The sequence below is a fragment of the Grammomys surdaster genome, unplaced genomic scaffold (assembly GCF_004785775.1).
Source record: "Grammomys surdaster isolate TR1022 unplaced genomic scaffold, NIH_TR_1.0 238, whole genome shotgun sequence".
NCBI classification, from domain to species: domain Eukaryota; kingdom Metazoa; phylum Chordata; class Mammalia; order Rodentia; family Muridae; genus Grammomys; species Grammomys surdaster.
Window position 1 is genome coordinate 2,663,861 of NW_021604683.1, and position 15,694 is coordinate 2,679,554.

Sequence of the window (15,694 nt, forward strand, 5' to 3'; positions counted from 1 at the left end):
TTTTGACAATGGGAAGTTTGGGACTGATACCACTCATCTAGAGTGGATGAAGCGGGGAGGTGGCTGTTCTGGAGCTCCTATGATCACTCCCAGGTCTGGGAGATAGAGAGCTGCCATGGCTGCCACTCAGGAAGACATTCCAAGTTGGGTAAGGTAGAACCAGGGCTCACAACAGATAGCTTGCCCACAGAGAGTTTTTAAGACCTTGTCTGTATGGGAATTTGAGACTCTGGGAAGTGATCTTTAGAACACTAGAGTTAAGTGGGATATTTGCATCTGGGGCCTACCCTGAAGCCCCAGAAGTCCCAGAAGCCCAACCAGATGTCTTTCTGGCTTCTTCCAGGAGCTCTCCAAGATCACAATGCCAATTGCCTTCAATGAGCCACTGAGCTTCCTGCAGCGGATTACGGAGTACATGGAGCATGTGTACCTCATTCACAAAGCCTCAAGTCAGTCCCAGCCCCTGGAGAGGATGCAGGTGAGGACACTCCCAGTGCTGTAACTGTTTGACTGACTGATCCCATAGTTATTGGGGCCCAGGTATTCTGCTGGTGGGCTGTCTGGAAGAATTGTATTCTCTTCAGGTATCTGACCAGTCTAAGAACTCCCAGGAGTTGACTTCTCTCTACTGTCTCATGTGTGCATGTGCCTATGTGGGGGGCATTTACCTGTGAATCTGTGTGTGTGCAGATGCATAGACATTGCTTCAGTGTATGCAGGGTATGCAGCCTAGGGTGGAGAAAACATGTTGTTCCCTCTTTGTGACTTTGAGGAAATAGTGGGTAATAGTGGTGTTTCCCTAGAAGTTCTGTAATCTTAAAAAAATGTTGTTAGTCGAAAACTGAGAAGTCAGCAGAGTGGGCAGTGGTACTGAGTGCCTTGGATGCCCTGTGGGGAGCAGCTTTACTGTTTTGGCTGAAGCTGTTCTTATCTACCTTTGGATTGTTTACAGTCTGTAGCAGCCTTTGCGGTCTCAGCTGTGGCTTCCCAGTGGGAGAGAACTGGCAAACCCTTTAACCCACTCTTGGGAGAGACATATGAGTTGATCAGGTAAGAAAAGTTCATAATGAATCTTTTGCAGAAGGGCTCTTGGATGAACAAGAAGAACTCAATTTTCTCTTCAACATTGATTCCTCAGATTAGGATAGATACTTGGAGTTAGGAACTACAGAAGTATTTGGAGTGCTGTGGGTAAGAAGGTATTCGCACACATGGAATGCTGTATTACTGATGGGATGGAACCCTGGTACTACATGAAGGTCTGGCATAGAATCTTAGTACAGTGGGCTCAAGGATGGAGACCATGCTATGTAGACCACTGATCGTATATGTGCATTACGTGGTAGAGACATGGGGGTCACTAGTTTAGACCAAATTGGAATCAAAACTAGTGACCCCATGTCTACATGTCCACAGTCCTAGTGAGTAGGACTGTGCTAGTTGTAGAAGCACTTTGATGAGAGAGCAATGACCAAAGAGAGGAGAGGCTGCCCAAGTCACTGTTCATTCCATGCCTGTGCTGTAGGGTCTCAGGAAAGAGCTAGCCTCACCATGTCTAGTCTGTGAGTGTTTGCTGGAATCCCTCTGAGTGGTTTCTTCTGGGTGGTGTCATGCCTCTTGGAACCCTGTAGAGCATGAGGCTGGCACAGTGGGGTGGCTAGGGCATGCAGTGGCCAACACTCATGCACATGAGCAGTGTGTACCCTCCATTCTCATCCTTGGACCTAGCAGACCCCTGAGCCTGGACGCTGAGTCCTATTCATATGGATTGTGGTGAGCCTTTAGACGGCTGGGCTGGGAGGTTGTTCCTACCTACTTTGCCAACTCCAGGTCTCCTGCAGTTATGCTGCCATGATAACCACTCCTGACCGCATGTCGCAGACTCTGGTGCGTTTTTACTTTAGCCTTGCCCTTGACCCTGCAGAGACTAGTCACTGAATTTGCACAGTTCCTAATGGGCCTGTTTGAGCTCTTCAGGATCATTCTTAGTCATTCATGCTGTGACCTATTCTGTGCCGCATGTACGGCTGGTATAGTGTGCTTATGCCTCAGGAATGCAGAGATCAGCAGTGTAGCTTAGTAAGGAGGTCTTTTCTGATGGGAGAAAGAAGTAACTAGAAGGATTTAAATGAGGAATTCTCATTGACTGGCGTGATGATTATTTGCCACAGGCTGTGGAGCTGCAGGCAGGAGAGCCAGCACCTGCCATCCTGCTCCAAGATCTTTTCTGTAGAGAGGAGTTCTGCCATGACGTCTGCCACTGCCCTGGACTCAGGGTTAGCTGGTGATCTGGGAAATTCACTAAATGGAGCCTGTTGGTGTTTTAACTGTGATGATGTTGTGTGTAGAACATGGCAGTGCTGGAAGTGGAAAACAGATGCAGCCCACCAAAGAACACTGGTGTCGACATCTCAGTAGATTTTCTTGTGTGTGAGGCGTTAACTGATGACTTTTGCATTGTATCATAAACATTTTCCTCAGCTAGGAATAGTGGTGCATGCCTTTAATATCACCACTCAAGAGGCAGAGGCAGGCTGATCTCTCTTAGTTCAAGAGCAAGTTCTGTAGTTCAAGAACCACAGAGCAAGTTCCAGGACAGCTAGGGCTACACAGTGAAACCCTGCCTTGGAAAATCAAAAACAAATTATAATTTTATGTATATGGATGTTTTGGCTACATGCATGTCTGTGTACCATATGTGTGCCTGGTACTCAAGAGAGGACAAAAGATGGAGTCAGATTCCCTTAAACTGGGGTTAATGATGGCTGTGATCTGCCATGTGAGTGCTGGGAGTTGGACCTGGGTCTTCTAGAGGAAGAGCCACTGAGCTTATCCAGTCTCACAAATGTCACTTTTAAGGATGTGGCTTTGTCTGAATTAGTGAAATGCTTCCTTCATTTTTCTCGACTCTTATGAGCAGACATTGCCATTGCTGGCCACCTGTGAGCCTGTCACATTCAAGATGTGAAGTCCAAACCTTGTTTAGCTTAAAATGTCTTAAGAAAGATAAGATAGGAGCCAAGCAGTGGTGGCGCAGCCTTTAATCCCAGGATTTGGAAGCAGGGACGACAGATCTCTGAGTTCAAGGCCAGCCAGGGCTACACCGAGAAACCCTGTCTCAAAAACCAAAAGGAAAAAGAAGGGGAAAAGAGGAAGAGGAAGAGGAGAGAAATAATATAGAAGGAGAACATTTCTGGGTGATTTTTAAAAAAAACATTTGTGTGAGTTAGGCATGGTGGCCTAGGCGTGAGGATCACAAGCTCCAGGCCAGCAGTGGAAACCTGCTCAAAAAAGGAAAGTGGTGGTGGCGGCAGCGGCGGCGGCAGCCGTGCGGATGTGAGGAGAATAGGAATAGCCTAAGGTTCGGATATCAGACAGCAGCTCAGCCTGACTTGGGATTTAATTCAGAGGGTGAACTGAAGTTTCAGAGGCTGCCAGGAAAACTCCCTCACAATATGTTCCTCTTCAGGCCTGCTTGTTGGTATCTCCACCCTGAGCTTCCCTGACACTAAGTGGCCCTACTCCACAGCACTGCACAGACCAGGCTGTGCACACCGTCTTTCATCCCTTCATATCCCTCTTGAACAGCTAAAAATATGCTTGCTTTTCTTAGACAAGTATTCATTTTGTAGATTACATACCTTGGCAGGCAACCTTTTAAAATCTAATTTTTCAACTTTCCTTCCTCTGTAATGATTGGGAATTCTGATTCCAGCTAAGTTAGTAATTATGTGGTTTAGCTTTTATAATTCCTAATGACTACAACTGTAGGTGTATTCATAGTTCCGGAACAATTAAAAACTGACATTTTTATTGAATAAGGGAGTCTGCAAAAATCCTATTTCCTGGCCAGGAATATTCTGGGATCTAAGACATTTCATCATAGAAGTCTTGGGAGCCTGTACAAAAGGCTGGACAGGAACACCCATTCATAGGCTTTTGAGTCAGTTGGGCTTACTGGCTTTTAGGAGTCTCTGGGATTGAGGTTAGTCTGCATCTGAGGCCTGCCTGGCTGATGGCTGAAAGGTTGAGGTATCAGTGTGATGAGCAGTGGGACAGACAGAGGCTTCCTCTCAGGAGAGCTTGTGTGGTAGTGGGTAGGCATACTCCAGGGTGATGGTACACAACAATCTAAGAGGTTGTTGCTGAGTGTTTCTGCTTCCTGTCATAGCTGGAGGCTCCTGGGCCCAGATCCTATGTCAGTGTCTAGGGGAGGGCAGACCATGCCAACTGGTAGGTAAACTAATGACCCTTTGTTATGGCTATCATTAATGTGCTTTTTTTCTCTTTTTTCTCTTCCCCCTTTTCTCATTTTTGGATCTAGGGAAGACTTAGGGTTCAGATTTATATCTGAGCAGGTCAGTCACCACCCTCCTATTAGTGCATTTTATTCAGAAGGTCTCAATCAAGACTTCATGTTCCACGGTTCCATCTACCCAAAGCTGAAGTTCTGGGGCAAGAGTGTGGAGGCTGAGCCCCGGGGGACCATCACCCTGGAGCTGCTCAAGTGAGTGACAGGCATAAGCAGGGCCAGTGTGCCCTGTACTAACTGGGAGGACGTATGGTTTCCACTTCTCAGAGGGCTTCCTTCTGGGGAGATCCTGACCTTGTGTGGGCTGAGAGCCTTTCTGCCAGCGGCATTTCTGCTAGGCTTCCTACTGGGGAGAGTTCCTGTGTCCACTGAGGTGGATGAGTCACATCCCCTCCCACACACTGATTGGAGCCGCTCACCTGAACCATCAGTTACTGCTTTATGACAACCCCAAACCCAGGTGCTTAGCTTAGCACTTTACCTCTAGGGCATGCCTAAGATAGGCTGGCTCCAGGTCAGCAAAAACTTCACTCTCTCTCATAGACTCCCTCTCCAGGGCTGTTCAGAGTTGGGTACTCTCCTTCCTTAGGCAGAGGAACCCAAAGCTACCCTGTAGCCACATATACCTGCTTGCTGATGGCTCACACAGGCATGTGTGTTTGTACATACCAAGCTGAGTTCCTGCAGGTGAGGACCACTAGAGGTCCCTCTTAGAGACTGTTCAGCCCAGCTGCCATCAGAGATAGTCAGTAGCAAGTCTTTAGCATATGCTGGAGCTTGAAATCCATTGCACCATGCAGAGCCCAGGGTTTCAGTTGCTGCTGTGGTTCTCTAATCAGAGCCTGCTGTGAGGGAGGATCTGTGTAGTATCTGATCTCCACAAGTCTAAGTGCCACTGCATTTGCCTGTGAGATTTTTTCCTTGGGGCAGCGTCATTTCAAAACATGGCTAGTGTTGGGTGCTGTTGACAACAGCAGCCTCTCCCGCGTTCCCCACATCCAGGCTGGGCTCAGGACTGATCTCCTAGAGCACCTTTCCTCTTGGCAGCTTCACAGGAGGCCTGCCTCTCTTTTGTTTTAGTCTCCCTTTATTGCTTATTAACTTGTCTTGACATTTAAGTAGAAAGCTTTGTTGATGCTACAAAGCAAAGGAGAAATAAATTTCAGATGCACACTAACAAACTTGCCTGCACTGGGAAGACTTCAAAGCACTGTCTTGTTCCCAGCCATTTATGGTCTGGTTTTGCCTGGTCATGGCCTTCTGGGTCACCCACATTCTGAACTTAATTTCCCTGACTTGTTTGTTTGTGTATGTTTTCATAGACATAATGAAGCCTATACCTGGACCAACCCCACCTGCTGTGTGCACAATGTCATCCTTGGGCAGCTATGGATAGAACAGTATGGGATAGTGGAGATCCTAAATCACAGGTAACATGTCCATCTGTGTATGTGGGATGGTGATTCTGGGCCGTGGATAACAGGCCAGGCTGTCCATGGGAAGGTGAGCCAGTCGAGCTAACGGACGTGAAGGAAGCTGTCTGCACTCCTCCTAGCCCTGTATTCCCGTCCGTCAGCTTGAGTCCTTCCTGTAGTGGGGCCCCGAGACATTGTGTCTGACTAGATTTAGTTTTGTCTAGTGTGGAGATAATCAGAAACGCCCCATGTTGGTTGATTGAATTTTTTTCATTACCATTATTAATTTCTTTGAAAATGTAAAGTGCACCAGAGAAGTGTCAGTGCTAGGTGAAAATGTAGTGACCATGCCCAGACATTACTCGAGGCCTAGGCGTACAGCCGAAGCTCATGACTTACTGGCTTTGCTTGTGGACACCTTAGTGATAATATAATTTATAAATCATAAAATTCACCCATTTTCTAAATGGGCACTAAAGTGATATTTTAGTAAATAACCAGTTGGGCAGACAGTCATCACAGGTCAGTTACAGCCTTTCTGTCACTGAGCAAAGCCTCCTTGTGATGCCAGCCATCACTCATGGCCTCCTTTCCTAGATGGCCAAGTCCTTCTCCTTCCCTGCAGCCTGGTTGGTTCTCTAGACATTTCACATCATAACTAATGCCTGTGTTTGTTCCCGCAGAACTGGAGATAAGTGTATACTTCACTTCAAGCCTTGTGGACTGTTTGGGAAGGAACTTCACAGAGTAGAAGGGTACATTCAAGACAAAAAGTAGGTGTACTCCTTGAGGCCCAGGGCTGTGGCTCTACAGTGTGCAGTGCTGTACCCTAGCTGTTGTGATACAGTGATGTCTGGTCAGGGTGGAAAGTGTCAAGTGTGACCTCTGGTGATAGGAGAATGGCGTTTGTTCCCTCTGGAGGAAGAAGAGAAGTGACTTTAAAAATGAGACATTTTGCCGGGCAGTGGTGGTGCACGCCTTTAATCCCAGCACTTGGGAGGCAGAGACAGGCGGATTTCTGAGTTCGACGCCAGCCTGGTCTACAGAGTGAGTTCCAGGACAGCCAGGGCTACACAGAGAAACCCTGTCTCAAAAAAACTAAAAAAAAAAAAAAAAAAAAAAAGACATTTTTTACTCAGGGATAATGTTCAACTCATTTTGTTTCTGAGCTGGCCTTGCTATGCAGTGCAGGCTCACATTAATTTCACAGTCTACCCCTAAATGTTGGGTTATAGCCTGGATCACCTGCCCGGCTCTAGTGCTACAATCTTACAGACAGAACTGAGATGTTAGCGCTCGCCCAGGAATCTCCTCCCTATGGGTACCAACTTTACATATCAGCAAAGCATGTGGGCATTCATTGTTCATGTGTCTGTATTATTCTACTCTGTAAGCCAGGGCTTTCTGGAGATTTTTGTGTAGAAAATTGCTAGTAGTGTCTTGATAAATTTTCTGGATTTTTTTCCCCATTGGTAAAATTATGTTCTGGATCTCAGATTATTCATTCATTCATTCATTCATTTTGTTTTTTTGTTTTTTTGAAACAGAGTTTCTCTATGTAGCCCTGGCTGTCCTGGAACTCACTGTGTAGACCAGGCTGGCCTCAAACTCAGAAATCCTCATGCCTCTGCCTCTGCCTCCAAAGCACTGGAATTAAAGCCGTGCGCCACCACTGCCAAGCTCAAATTTTTATTTATAACTAACTGCCATTCAGTAGTATAATGCCGAGAGAGTCTTTCAAGCCATTGACATCTGGTTTCAACTTCAAAACAATGCTTTTGTTCTCTCTGCCTGTCTCTAGGAAACTAGAAACTCATCTGTTTAAGCAACCTATATATTAATGTCAGACTTTATATTGATGAGGATTGTCAGGACCTCACTCACATGTGTGCTGTAAAGGACACAGGTCCTGTTATGGTCAGAGTGGTGACCAAGGGCACCACAGCATCTTTTGAGACTGGCCTGCCCATGGTTGAAGTAGCCTGACGGTTTTGAGCTGATGGGGGCATCTTGATCTTTTGGTTTTGTATCCTGGATCCAAGCACACTTTGCTTTTTCCTTTTCTTTCTGTTTTGTCTGTGTGTGTGTGACGTATTGAGTGTGTACATGTCCGTGCATGTGTGTTGTGAACATATTTATGAACCTGCATGTGGAAGCTAAGGTCAGTGTTAGCTGTCTTCCTCTATCATTTGTCTCATGTTTGATCTTTGAAGCCAGAGATCACTGATTGATCACTGATTTGGCCTAGCTGTCTGGCTGTCTGGCTATGTCTCTGCCCCCCCAGTCTGGGTGTTATTCTAGGGATCTGAATTTGGGTCCTTGTGCTTCCACAGGAAGCTCTCATTGAACCTTCTCCCCAGCCCCAAGCAAGCTTTTTCCATGGAGGTAAAGAGCTGCTTAAGGAGCTAGGCTGAGCTCCTGACTCATGTATCCTCGCTCTGCGAGTGCCTGGTGCGAGTGCCTGACAGCAGCACTCCTGTCAGGGTACTTCCCAAGGAGCATGCAGCCAGTTTGTGCACTTCCCAGACAGGCAAAAGGAAAAAAAAAGACTGTCTGCATGGGCTCTGTTCACTTTGATGTAAGGCAGAGTCTGGCTACTGTGGAGTTTTCCAGGGAAGTGATTAGAGAACAGTGATAACCCAGAGAGAGTAAATCATCATGTGACCTTGGGAGACTCACAGCACATGAAAACCCAGTGTAGTGTTTACAAAGCAACAGGTTGTGGGGTGAAGCTCTGTGGCAGAGCATGTACCCTAGCAAAGGGTCTGCACATGCAGCACGACATTTAAAGACAGGTGTGTACTTTGCCCCTGTTTTCTAAGGCCCCGAGAGAGGACTCTTGGGCTTTTGTGCCTTCATTTTCCATCTGGCATTGGGTGGGGACACCTTTTCTCCAGCAGTGTGGATGAGGTACTGCCCCGCAGGTCATTGTTGTCAACTGTGTTTTAAACTCTTTCCTGCAGCCGGAAGAAGCTCTTTATAATGTATGGCAAGTGGACTGAGTGCTTGTGGGGCCTCGATCCTGCTTCATACGAGTCCTTTAAAAAGCAAGAGAAGAGAGGTGACCATGCCAGGAAGGCCAGGACGGTGAGTGCCAGCTGCAGTGACCCAGGTCCTCCGGGAGCACAGAGCTTCTGTGGCCTCAGCCAGGAGGGGTGTGCAGTGGGTGGGACGTCTGTCTGTCTAGGCTCTGCTGTCCGAGCAGAGGTGTTTTGATTTTATTCTGTTTATGTTGTACCTGCTGGAAGCTTCCAGGGGAATGCAGGCCCTTCTGCACAGCCCTTTGTAATACATCTCTTGTTTTGCCTGAGTTAGCTGAGGCCTACTTAAGAAGTCAAGCACATCTCATTTCTGTTTTTTCAGCACTTGAGTTCTCAGTAATATATTCAGCAGTCAGGAAGTACTGGCAAAGACTTTCCTCTCAGAATTTTGGAATGCTGATGACTGTAAGATAAGTTATTCTTAAGCAAAATTAGAATTAAGAGTGATAGTTCAAAAGAGGTGTCATACTTTCTAGATTAAAAAAATCAAGATGTTCTAAAGTAGAGGGAGATGTTCAGTATTTATTTAACAGAAATGTTTGACCTCATCCAGTATCTAGTTTTTTTATGTTTTATATGTGCCATTGGACACCTTTTATATTCATTCATTCATTCATTCATTCATTCATTCATTCTTCCAAGACAGGGTTTCTCTGTATAGTCCTGGCTGTCCTGGAACTCATTCTGTAGACCAGGCTGCCCTGAAACTCAAAGATCTGCCTGTCTCTGCCTCTAGAGTGCTGGGATTAAAGGTGTGTGCTATTACTGCCCAGTGTAATTTTATTTATTTATTTATTTATTGGTTTTTCGAGACAGGGTTTCTCTGTGTAGCCCTGGCTGTTCTGGAACTCACTCTGTAGACCAGGCTAGCCTCGAACTCTCGAACTCAGAAATCCGCCTGCCTCTGCCTCCCAAGTGCTGGGATTAAAGGCGTGCGCCACCACAGCCCAGAGTAATTTTATTTTTTAAAGAAAGAAAAATTTCATCATCAAGTGTGGTAGTGTACTTATACAAACACTGGAGGATATCTGTGAGTTCCAGGGCAGCCTAGTCTATGCAGCAAGTTCCCAGCTATCCACAGTCTACACAGTGAGACTCCATCTTAAGAAAAAAAAAAAAAGAAAAGGAAAGCCGGGCAGTGGTGGTGCACGCCTTTAATCCCAGCACTTGGGAGAAAGAGGCAGGTGGATTTCTGAGTTCAAGGCCAGTCTGGTCTACAGAGTGAATTCCAGGACAGCCAGGGCTACACAGAAACCCTGTCTCGAATAACCAAAAAAAAAAAAAAAAAAAAAAAGAGAGAGAGAGAGAGACAGAGACAGAGAAAATCCATGTAGCGTGTTGAGTCTACCGAGTGCTGTCTGGTGCCAGTCTTGCTAAGCTCACTGCTTCTTGGATGTCCTGTGTCCCTGGTGTTCTTGCTCCACAGCTGTGCCTGTAGCCAGCTTTACAAGCACATCAAACAGCTGTGTGCCTTTTAACATGGGACAGGCCCGTCTTGCCCAGGAGAACAGAGGGCATCAGGCATCAGGAGGCCTTTTGTCTCAGATGATGTGTTATGGGTCCAGAAGATGGGTAGGCACATAGCCAAGCATGAGTCAGGGAGAATGGTGTTTGTACCTGCTGCTGTTTCAACCTGTGATTCTCTTCTCTGTGACAGAGTAGAAGTCCAGCCTGGCAAAGCTCTGCAGAAAGCAAAGCCATGAAGACAGTTTGAATTTTTTTCTCCTCAGTTAGAAAAGGCTTGGCACTGCACAGGGGCTTGGGAGCAAGTCTTCAAGTGCTCTGGGGACCTGTCTTCTGGCCAGTAGTCATACTACTGTATGAGGTATCCTGTGTTTCAGGATGATGGCCCTGAGAAAGTTAACAGTGATGTGCCTGGGGATATGTCCGATGATGTTCCTGTGGCTCAGGAGACAGTGCAAGTCATCCCTGGCAGTAAACTACTCTGGAGGATCAACAGCCGGCCTCCCAACTCTGCTCAGGTCAGTGTTACCCCTCTCTGAGGCCAGGCCTGATGCTGCAGGCTATTCCTATTTGTACCTTTCCAGTCAGGCCCACAACTCTTCTACTTTGTTCTTGCATGTAGCCAACCAGCTTTCCCCAGGCAGACAGGGAGGCTCCATCATATATCCTATAATCCTGAGGGCCCTTACTCCCTAGCTACCATGAGACTTATGCTATGGTCCAGCCTGAGAGTAACTTCTACCTGCTGCTATGCCTATGTGGGATCTGGGAATAGGTGGGTATGGCAATCCACATAGCATTGATATCTTGATGCAGAGTTCATGGCAGAATTCACTAGTGCTTGGTTATGCCTTCAGAGCTCTGTCCTGACCTCATCTCATCAAGAGAGCTGCAGGGGCTGGAGAGACAGCTTACCCTTAGGCATGATTATTGCTGTTCTAGGGGACCTGATTTTAGTTATCAGCAAGCACTCGTCATGTCAAGTAGTTCACAACTGCCTGTAACTCCAGCTCCTGGGAGACCTAACACCACTGGTGTCTGAGCATACCTGCAGTTACTTGCAAATTCACATGCACATAATTAAGAAATAAAAAAAATAGCCAAGGTGTGGTGGTACATGCCTTTAATCACTGGGGAGTCAGAGGCAAGTGGATTCTTTTAAACAATATGTCTATGAAGTGAGTTTCAGGACAACCAGAACTACATAATGAGACCCTGTCTCAAAACAAGCAAATAGAGTGAATGAATCAATCAGTCAAACCAGCCAGTGGGGTGCTCATGACTTTAGTCCTAGCACTCAGTAGGCAGAGGCAGGTGGATCTCTCAGTTTGAGGACAGCCTGGTCTACAAAGTGAGTTCCAGGCCAACAAGGGTTACACAGAGAAACCCTGTTCTCGAAAAAAGGAGTGGAGGCTTCAGAGCTTATGATGTAACTTAGTGATAGAATACCTATTGTGCACAAGCAAGGCCCTAAATTCTATCCCTAGCAGTACGCCAACATTTATTTTTGTGGGGGCAAGCAGTGACATGGCTTCAGTGCTTGCTACCTAGCCTGACAACTTCAGTTTGATCCTTGGAACACATATGGTAAAAGGAAGGAATCAACTCTTACAGATTGTCCTCTGGTCTATGTGCATGTGCCCACACATGTAATGGCACATGCACAACCACACACGTACACAGCATAAATAAGTATAGAAAGAACAAAGGCCCGCTTACCTGTGAATATGTTGCCTTACTGTATTAGCTTGCTTTTATTGCTGTGTTAAAACCCTGACCAAACTAATGGGGAGAGAAAAAGCTTGCACTTGTCCATTACTGAGGGGAGCCTCGGCACAAACTGAAACGTAGACAGTGGAAGAGCGCTGCTTACCGGCTCATTCCCACAGACTTTCTAAGGCCACCGAAGGAGGCATTTTCTCAACTGAGGCTCCCTTTCCCCAGATGACTCTAGTTTGTGTTGAAATCACCAAAACAAAGCAAAACAAATAAAAACCCTATCCAGCATTCTCACTATGCCAGGGTTACTGTTCACAGCGTGAACAGCGTGAACTAATGGAACAGGATTCGTCTAGATCATTTTTAGAAGAATAAAGCCTATGTAGTCTTCTGGGAGATTTCTTTTAAGTTGAATTCTCGTTCCTTTTTGGTCCAGTGAGCATGAAAACCTCATGTGTCTTTGGGGCTTGGTGGATCTGGGGTGTTGGAAATGGCCTGGGAAGACAGAGTGCACACTCGTGGGCACCACCATCTCTGAGGGTGCTGGGCAAGCGGGTTCCAGGGCTGGGAGGCTGTGGTGATGAGGCAGGGTTCTAAGAAGAGCCGGGTGTGAGCTACGGCCACCTGAGGACCATGTTGGGAAGCCAGACAGATTCTCTAGCACTTTGCTCTGTGGATGTCAGGTTGGGGATGGTGGCAATATCCGCTCTTCCTTTTAGTGATGTAAGCATCCTGGGAGTCATTTAAATGAGGATGGCTGGAGAAAATTTACATTTCCTGTGGCCTTTGAGCCACACGCTCATAGATGATGTCAAGAAAGAAGAGAAGGCCACCTCAGGAGTCAGAATAAAGGCCTTTGCTGAATAGGATGCAGTCACCCTCCTGTTGAGCAGGTGACACATGACTGTCATGGGTTAATGGCACCGATGGGTCATTCTCCTACAGCCATGTAGAGCACATGTCCATGTGCAGTACATGTTCATGTGCAGCGGTGCTCCTGTGCTTCTGCAGATGTACAACTTCACTAGCTTCACTGTGAGTCTCAATGAGCTGGAGTCGGGCATGGAGAAGACCCTGCCACCCACAGACTGCCGCCTCCGTCCTGACATCCGTGGCATGGAGAACGGTAACATGGGTGAGTGCTGGGCCCTCGGGGCTCCTGTGGGTGAGTCTAGGCCTGCTCTGTGAGAAGGGTGCTTACCTTTCCTCAAGACTGACAGTCTGCTGCCTTCCAAGGACAGTGCCATATAGAGTTGCAAAAGGTGGTGAACAACTTACCACATGTGTCAGCTAGCCACAGACAGTCCTTTGTTCAAATGTTAAAATTAAATTAGAATTAGTGAGTCAGGTATGGTGACACATATCTGTTATATCCCAGTACCTGGGAGACCGAGGCAAGAGGATTGATATCAGCGCCAGGCCAATCTCAGCTGCATATGAGTTCCAGGCTAGAGTGTGCTACCTAGTAAAACCTTGTTTCAAAACAGCTCAATGAAAAAGTAAATGAATGGAAAACAAAAACCAAAATACAAATCCCAAAACTTTATTATTTAATTCAGTGAGTATTAAAATTGCATTTCAAAAGCTGGGGGTGTGGCTCAGAGGTAGAGAGCTTGCATTTCGGGACTGACTTCCAGCAAAGTTCATATGAGCAGAGCCACTGCCAGGATCCATCTCACTGTGACCCAGGACTAGGCAGCCACACTCCAGATGGGCACTGTGCTCAGATTCTCAGTGTGGTCACTTGCTTCTTGCTTACTAAGTCAGATCGAATACCAGCAGAGTTCCTTGTTAGGGAGGCCTAGGAACAGAAAGGCATGCCTGGGGACGGGGACGAAGACCTGGATGTCTGTAGGTCCACTCTCACCTGATCCATGCTGGGCATGCGGTGCTCCTCACTTCAGACTCATCCTCTCTCCTTCATCAGAAGCGACAGTTCATCCTGCAAGGCTCAGTAGATTTGCAGTTCTACCTTAGGGTTGGTTCTGTGAGCTCACTGTTGCAGATACTTGCTTTCCCATTTGGGCTTCAATGCCATTAACCTGCCTGGCACATCACAGAACACACGTGGAGGAAGACTGTGGTCTACTGGGATGCTTCCCACCTGCTTGTTCTGGAGAAGTGCCCCCTCACATATTTGGCAAAAACAAGTCAGCCTTAACAGGTGGCCGACTGGAGCCAGAGTTTACTCCCCACACTTTCCCATCGAAGTGAGACAGGTCCTCTAGGGCTTAGTGTGGGTCTGCCATCTCTGACAAGTGGGAAGTTTCAAGTGCATGCTTCCTTGCTTGGACCTAGATCTGGCCAGCCAGGAGAAGGAGCGGCTGGAGGAGAAGCAGAGAGAGGCCAGAAAAGAGCGTGCCAAAGAGGATGCAGAGTGGCGGACCAGGTGAGTGGGACAGGGAGGTCTTACCACATCCTAGGCGGCACCATGTAACCCCTCCTCCCTGCACATCCCTGTGGGCTCCGTGAAGGTTCCTACCCTACCACTGCTACCTAGTGCTGTGACCGAGCCATGTACTGAAGGCTGGAGTGTCTGGTTAGCACATGTGTTGCTTAAAACCATTTACAAGGAGTTGGCTGTCACAGAAAACATATCACCTCAACCCCAGGCCTTGCCATCCTACTTCACATTTTTGACCCAAAATGGTTTTTCAAATATGGCCAGTGTAAAGACAAAATATAACCTGAGTCTAGCTGTTCATTTAAACAATTGGTGAGAGTTTTAATGTTGTTCCCACATTTATGCATTGTGGTAAGGTGATGCATACATACACACAGATCACCTACCCCCGTGCAGTGTGGTGCCAGGCTGAAACCCAAGTCCTACTACCAGCCCACTGTGACATCAGGAAAACCTCTATTGTGAGTGTGAAGATGTAGCCCTAAAGTGGGCCCTCTGCCGATATGGGGGCATGCAGAGAGTGTGTTATGACTCATGGGCCTACACCAGCTGCCAGGAGCTATTGCCTTCCTTCTGACTCAGATTTCTTACATTGGTTGTCTTTTTCTTCAGAAGTCAAAGTACTATAATAATTAAGCATAAGCAAGACCCGTACCTGTATACTGTATAGTGCACATAGACATTTTTAGTCTTTTGCAAAAATCTTTGAATGTTTGAAACAGTTCAATTATCAGGTTGGTTGTAAATTTTTGTGTATTGGGGGCTTTTTTTTTTTTTTTAAGACAGGGTCTCTCTGTGTCACTCTGGCTGTCTGGAATTTAGTAGATTGAGTGCTGGGATTAAATGCATGTGCCACCACCACCCAGCATGGATTATCTATTTTTAATTACTTATTTCTTGAGACAATGGCTCATTTTATAGTTGAGGCTTGCCTGAAGCCCTAGCTGGCCTCAAATTCAGATTCTCTTGTCTCAGCTTTCAGAATGCTGGGGAAAAAAAAAGCCGGGTGGTGGTGGCACACACCTTTAATCCCAGCACTTGGGAGGCAGAGGCAGGCGGATTTCTGAGTTCGAGGCCAGCCTGGTCTACAGAGTGAGTTCCAGGACAGCCAGGGCTACACAGAGAAACCCTGTCTCAAAATCTCAAAAAACCAAAAAAAAAAAAAAAAAAAAAGAAAGAATGCTGGAAATAGAGATGCAAGCCACTGTGTCTGGCTTATGTTTTTTAATACTTTAAATGACCAATGAAAGAAGATTATTTTCAGGTTTTTCTCTAGAACAAAGACATGCACAGTATTAAATCAGAAGCCTATGCATCAATAATTGTCTTAGGGGCTGCC

At 46.7% G+C, this 15,694-nt stretch overlaps 1 protein-coding gene across 2 annotated transcripts in view; it reads left to right on the forward strand.

The window, feature by feature from the left end:
- Osbpl2 (oxysterol binding protein like 2) overlaps positions 1–15,694 on the forward strand; it is a 41,690-nt gene that overhangs the window by 23,283 nt on the left and 2,713 nt on the right. For both annotated transcript variants that reach the window (XM_028774120.1, XM_028774121.1), the window contains exons 5-13: positions 344–478; positions 953–1,050; positions 4,325–4,507; positions 5,635–5,742; positions 6,411–6,500; positions 8,691–8,814; positions 10,610–10,750; positions 12,963–13,086; positions 14,250–14,340. In XM_028774120.1, the coding sequence (XP_028629953.1) occupies positions 344–478; positions 953–1,050; positions 4,325–4,507; positions 5,635–5,742; positions 6,411–6,500; positions 8,691–8,814; positions 10,610–10,750; positions 12,963–13,086; positions 14,250–14,340 (1,094 nt within the window). The remainder of the gene's footprint in view (positions 1–343; positions 479–952; positions 1,051–4,324; positions 4,508–5,634; positions 5,743–6,410; positions 6,501–8,690; positions 8,815–10,609; positions 10,751–12,962; positions 13,087–14,249; positions 14,341–15,694) is intronic.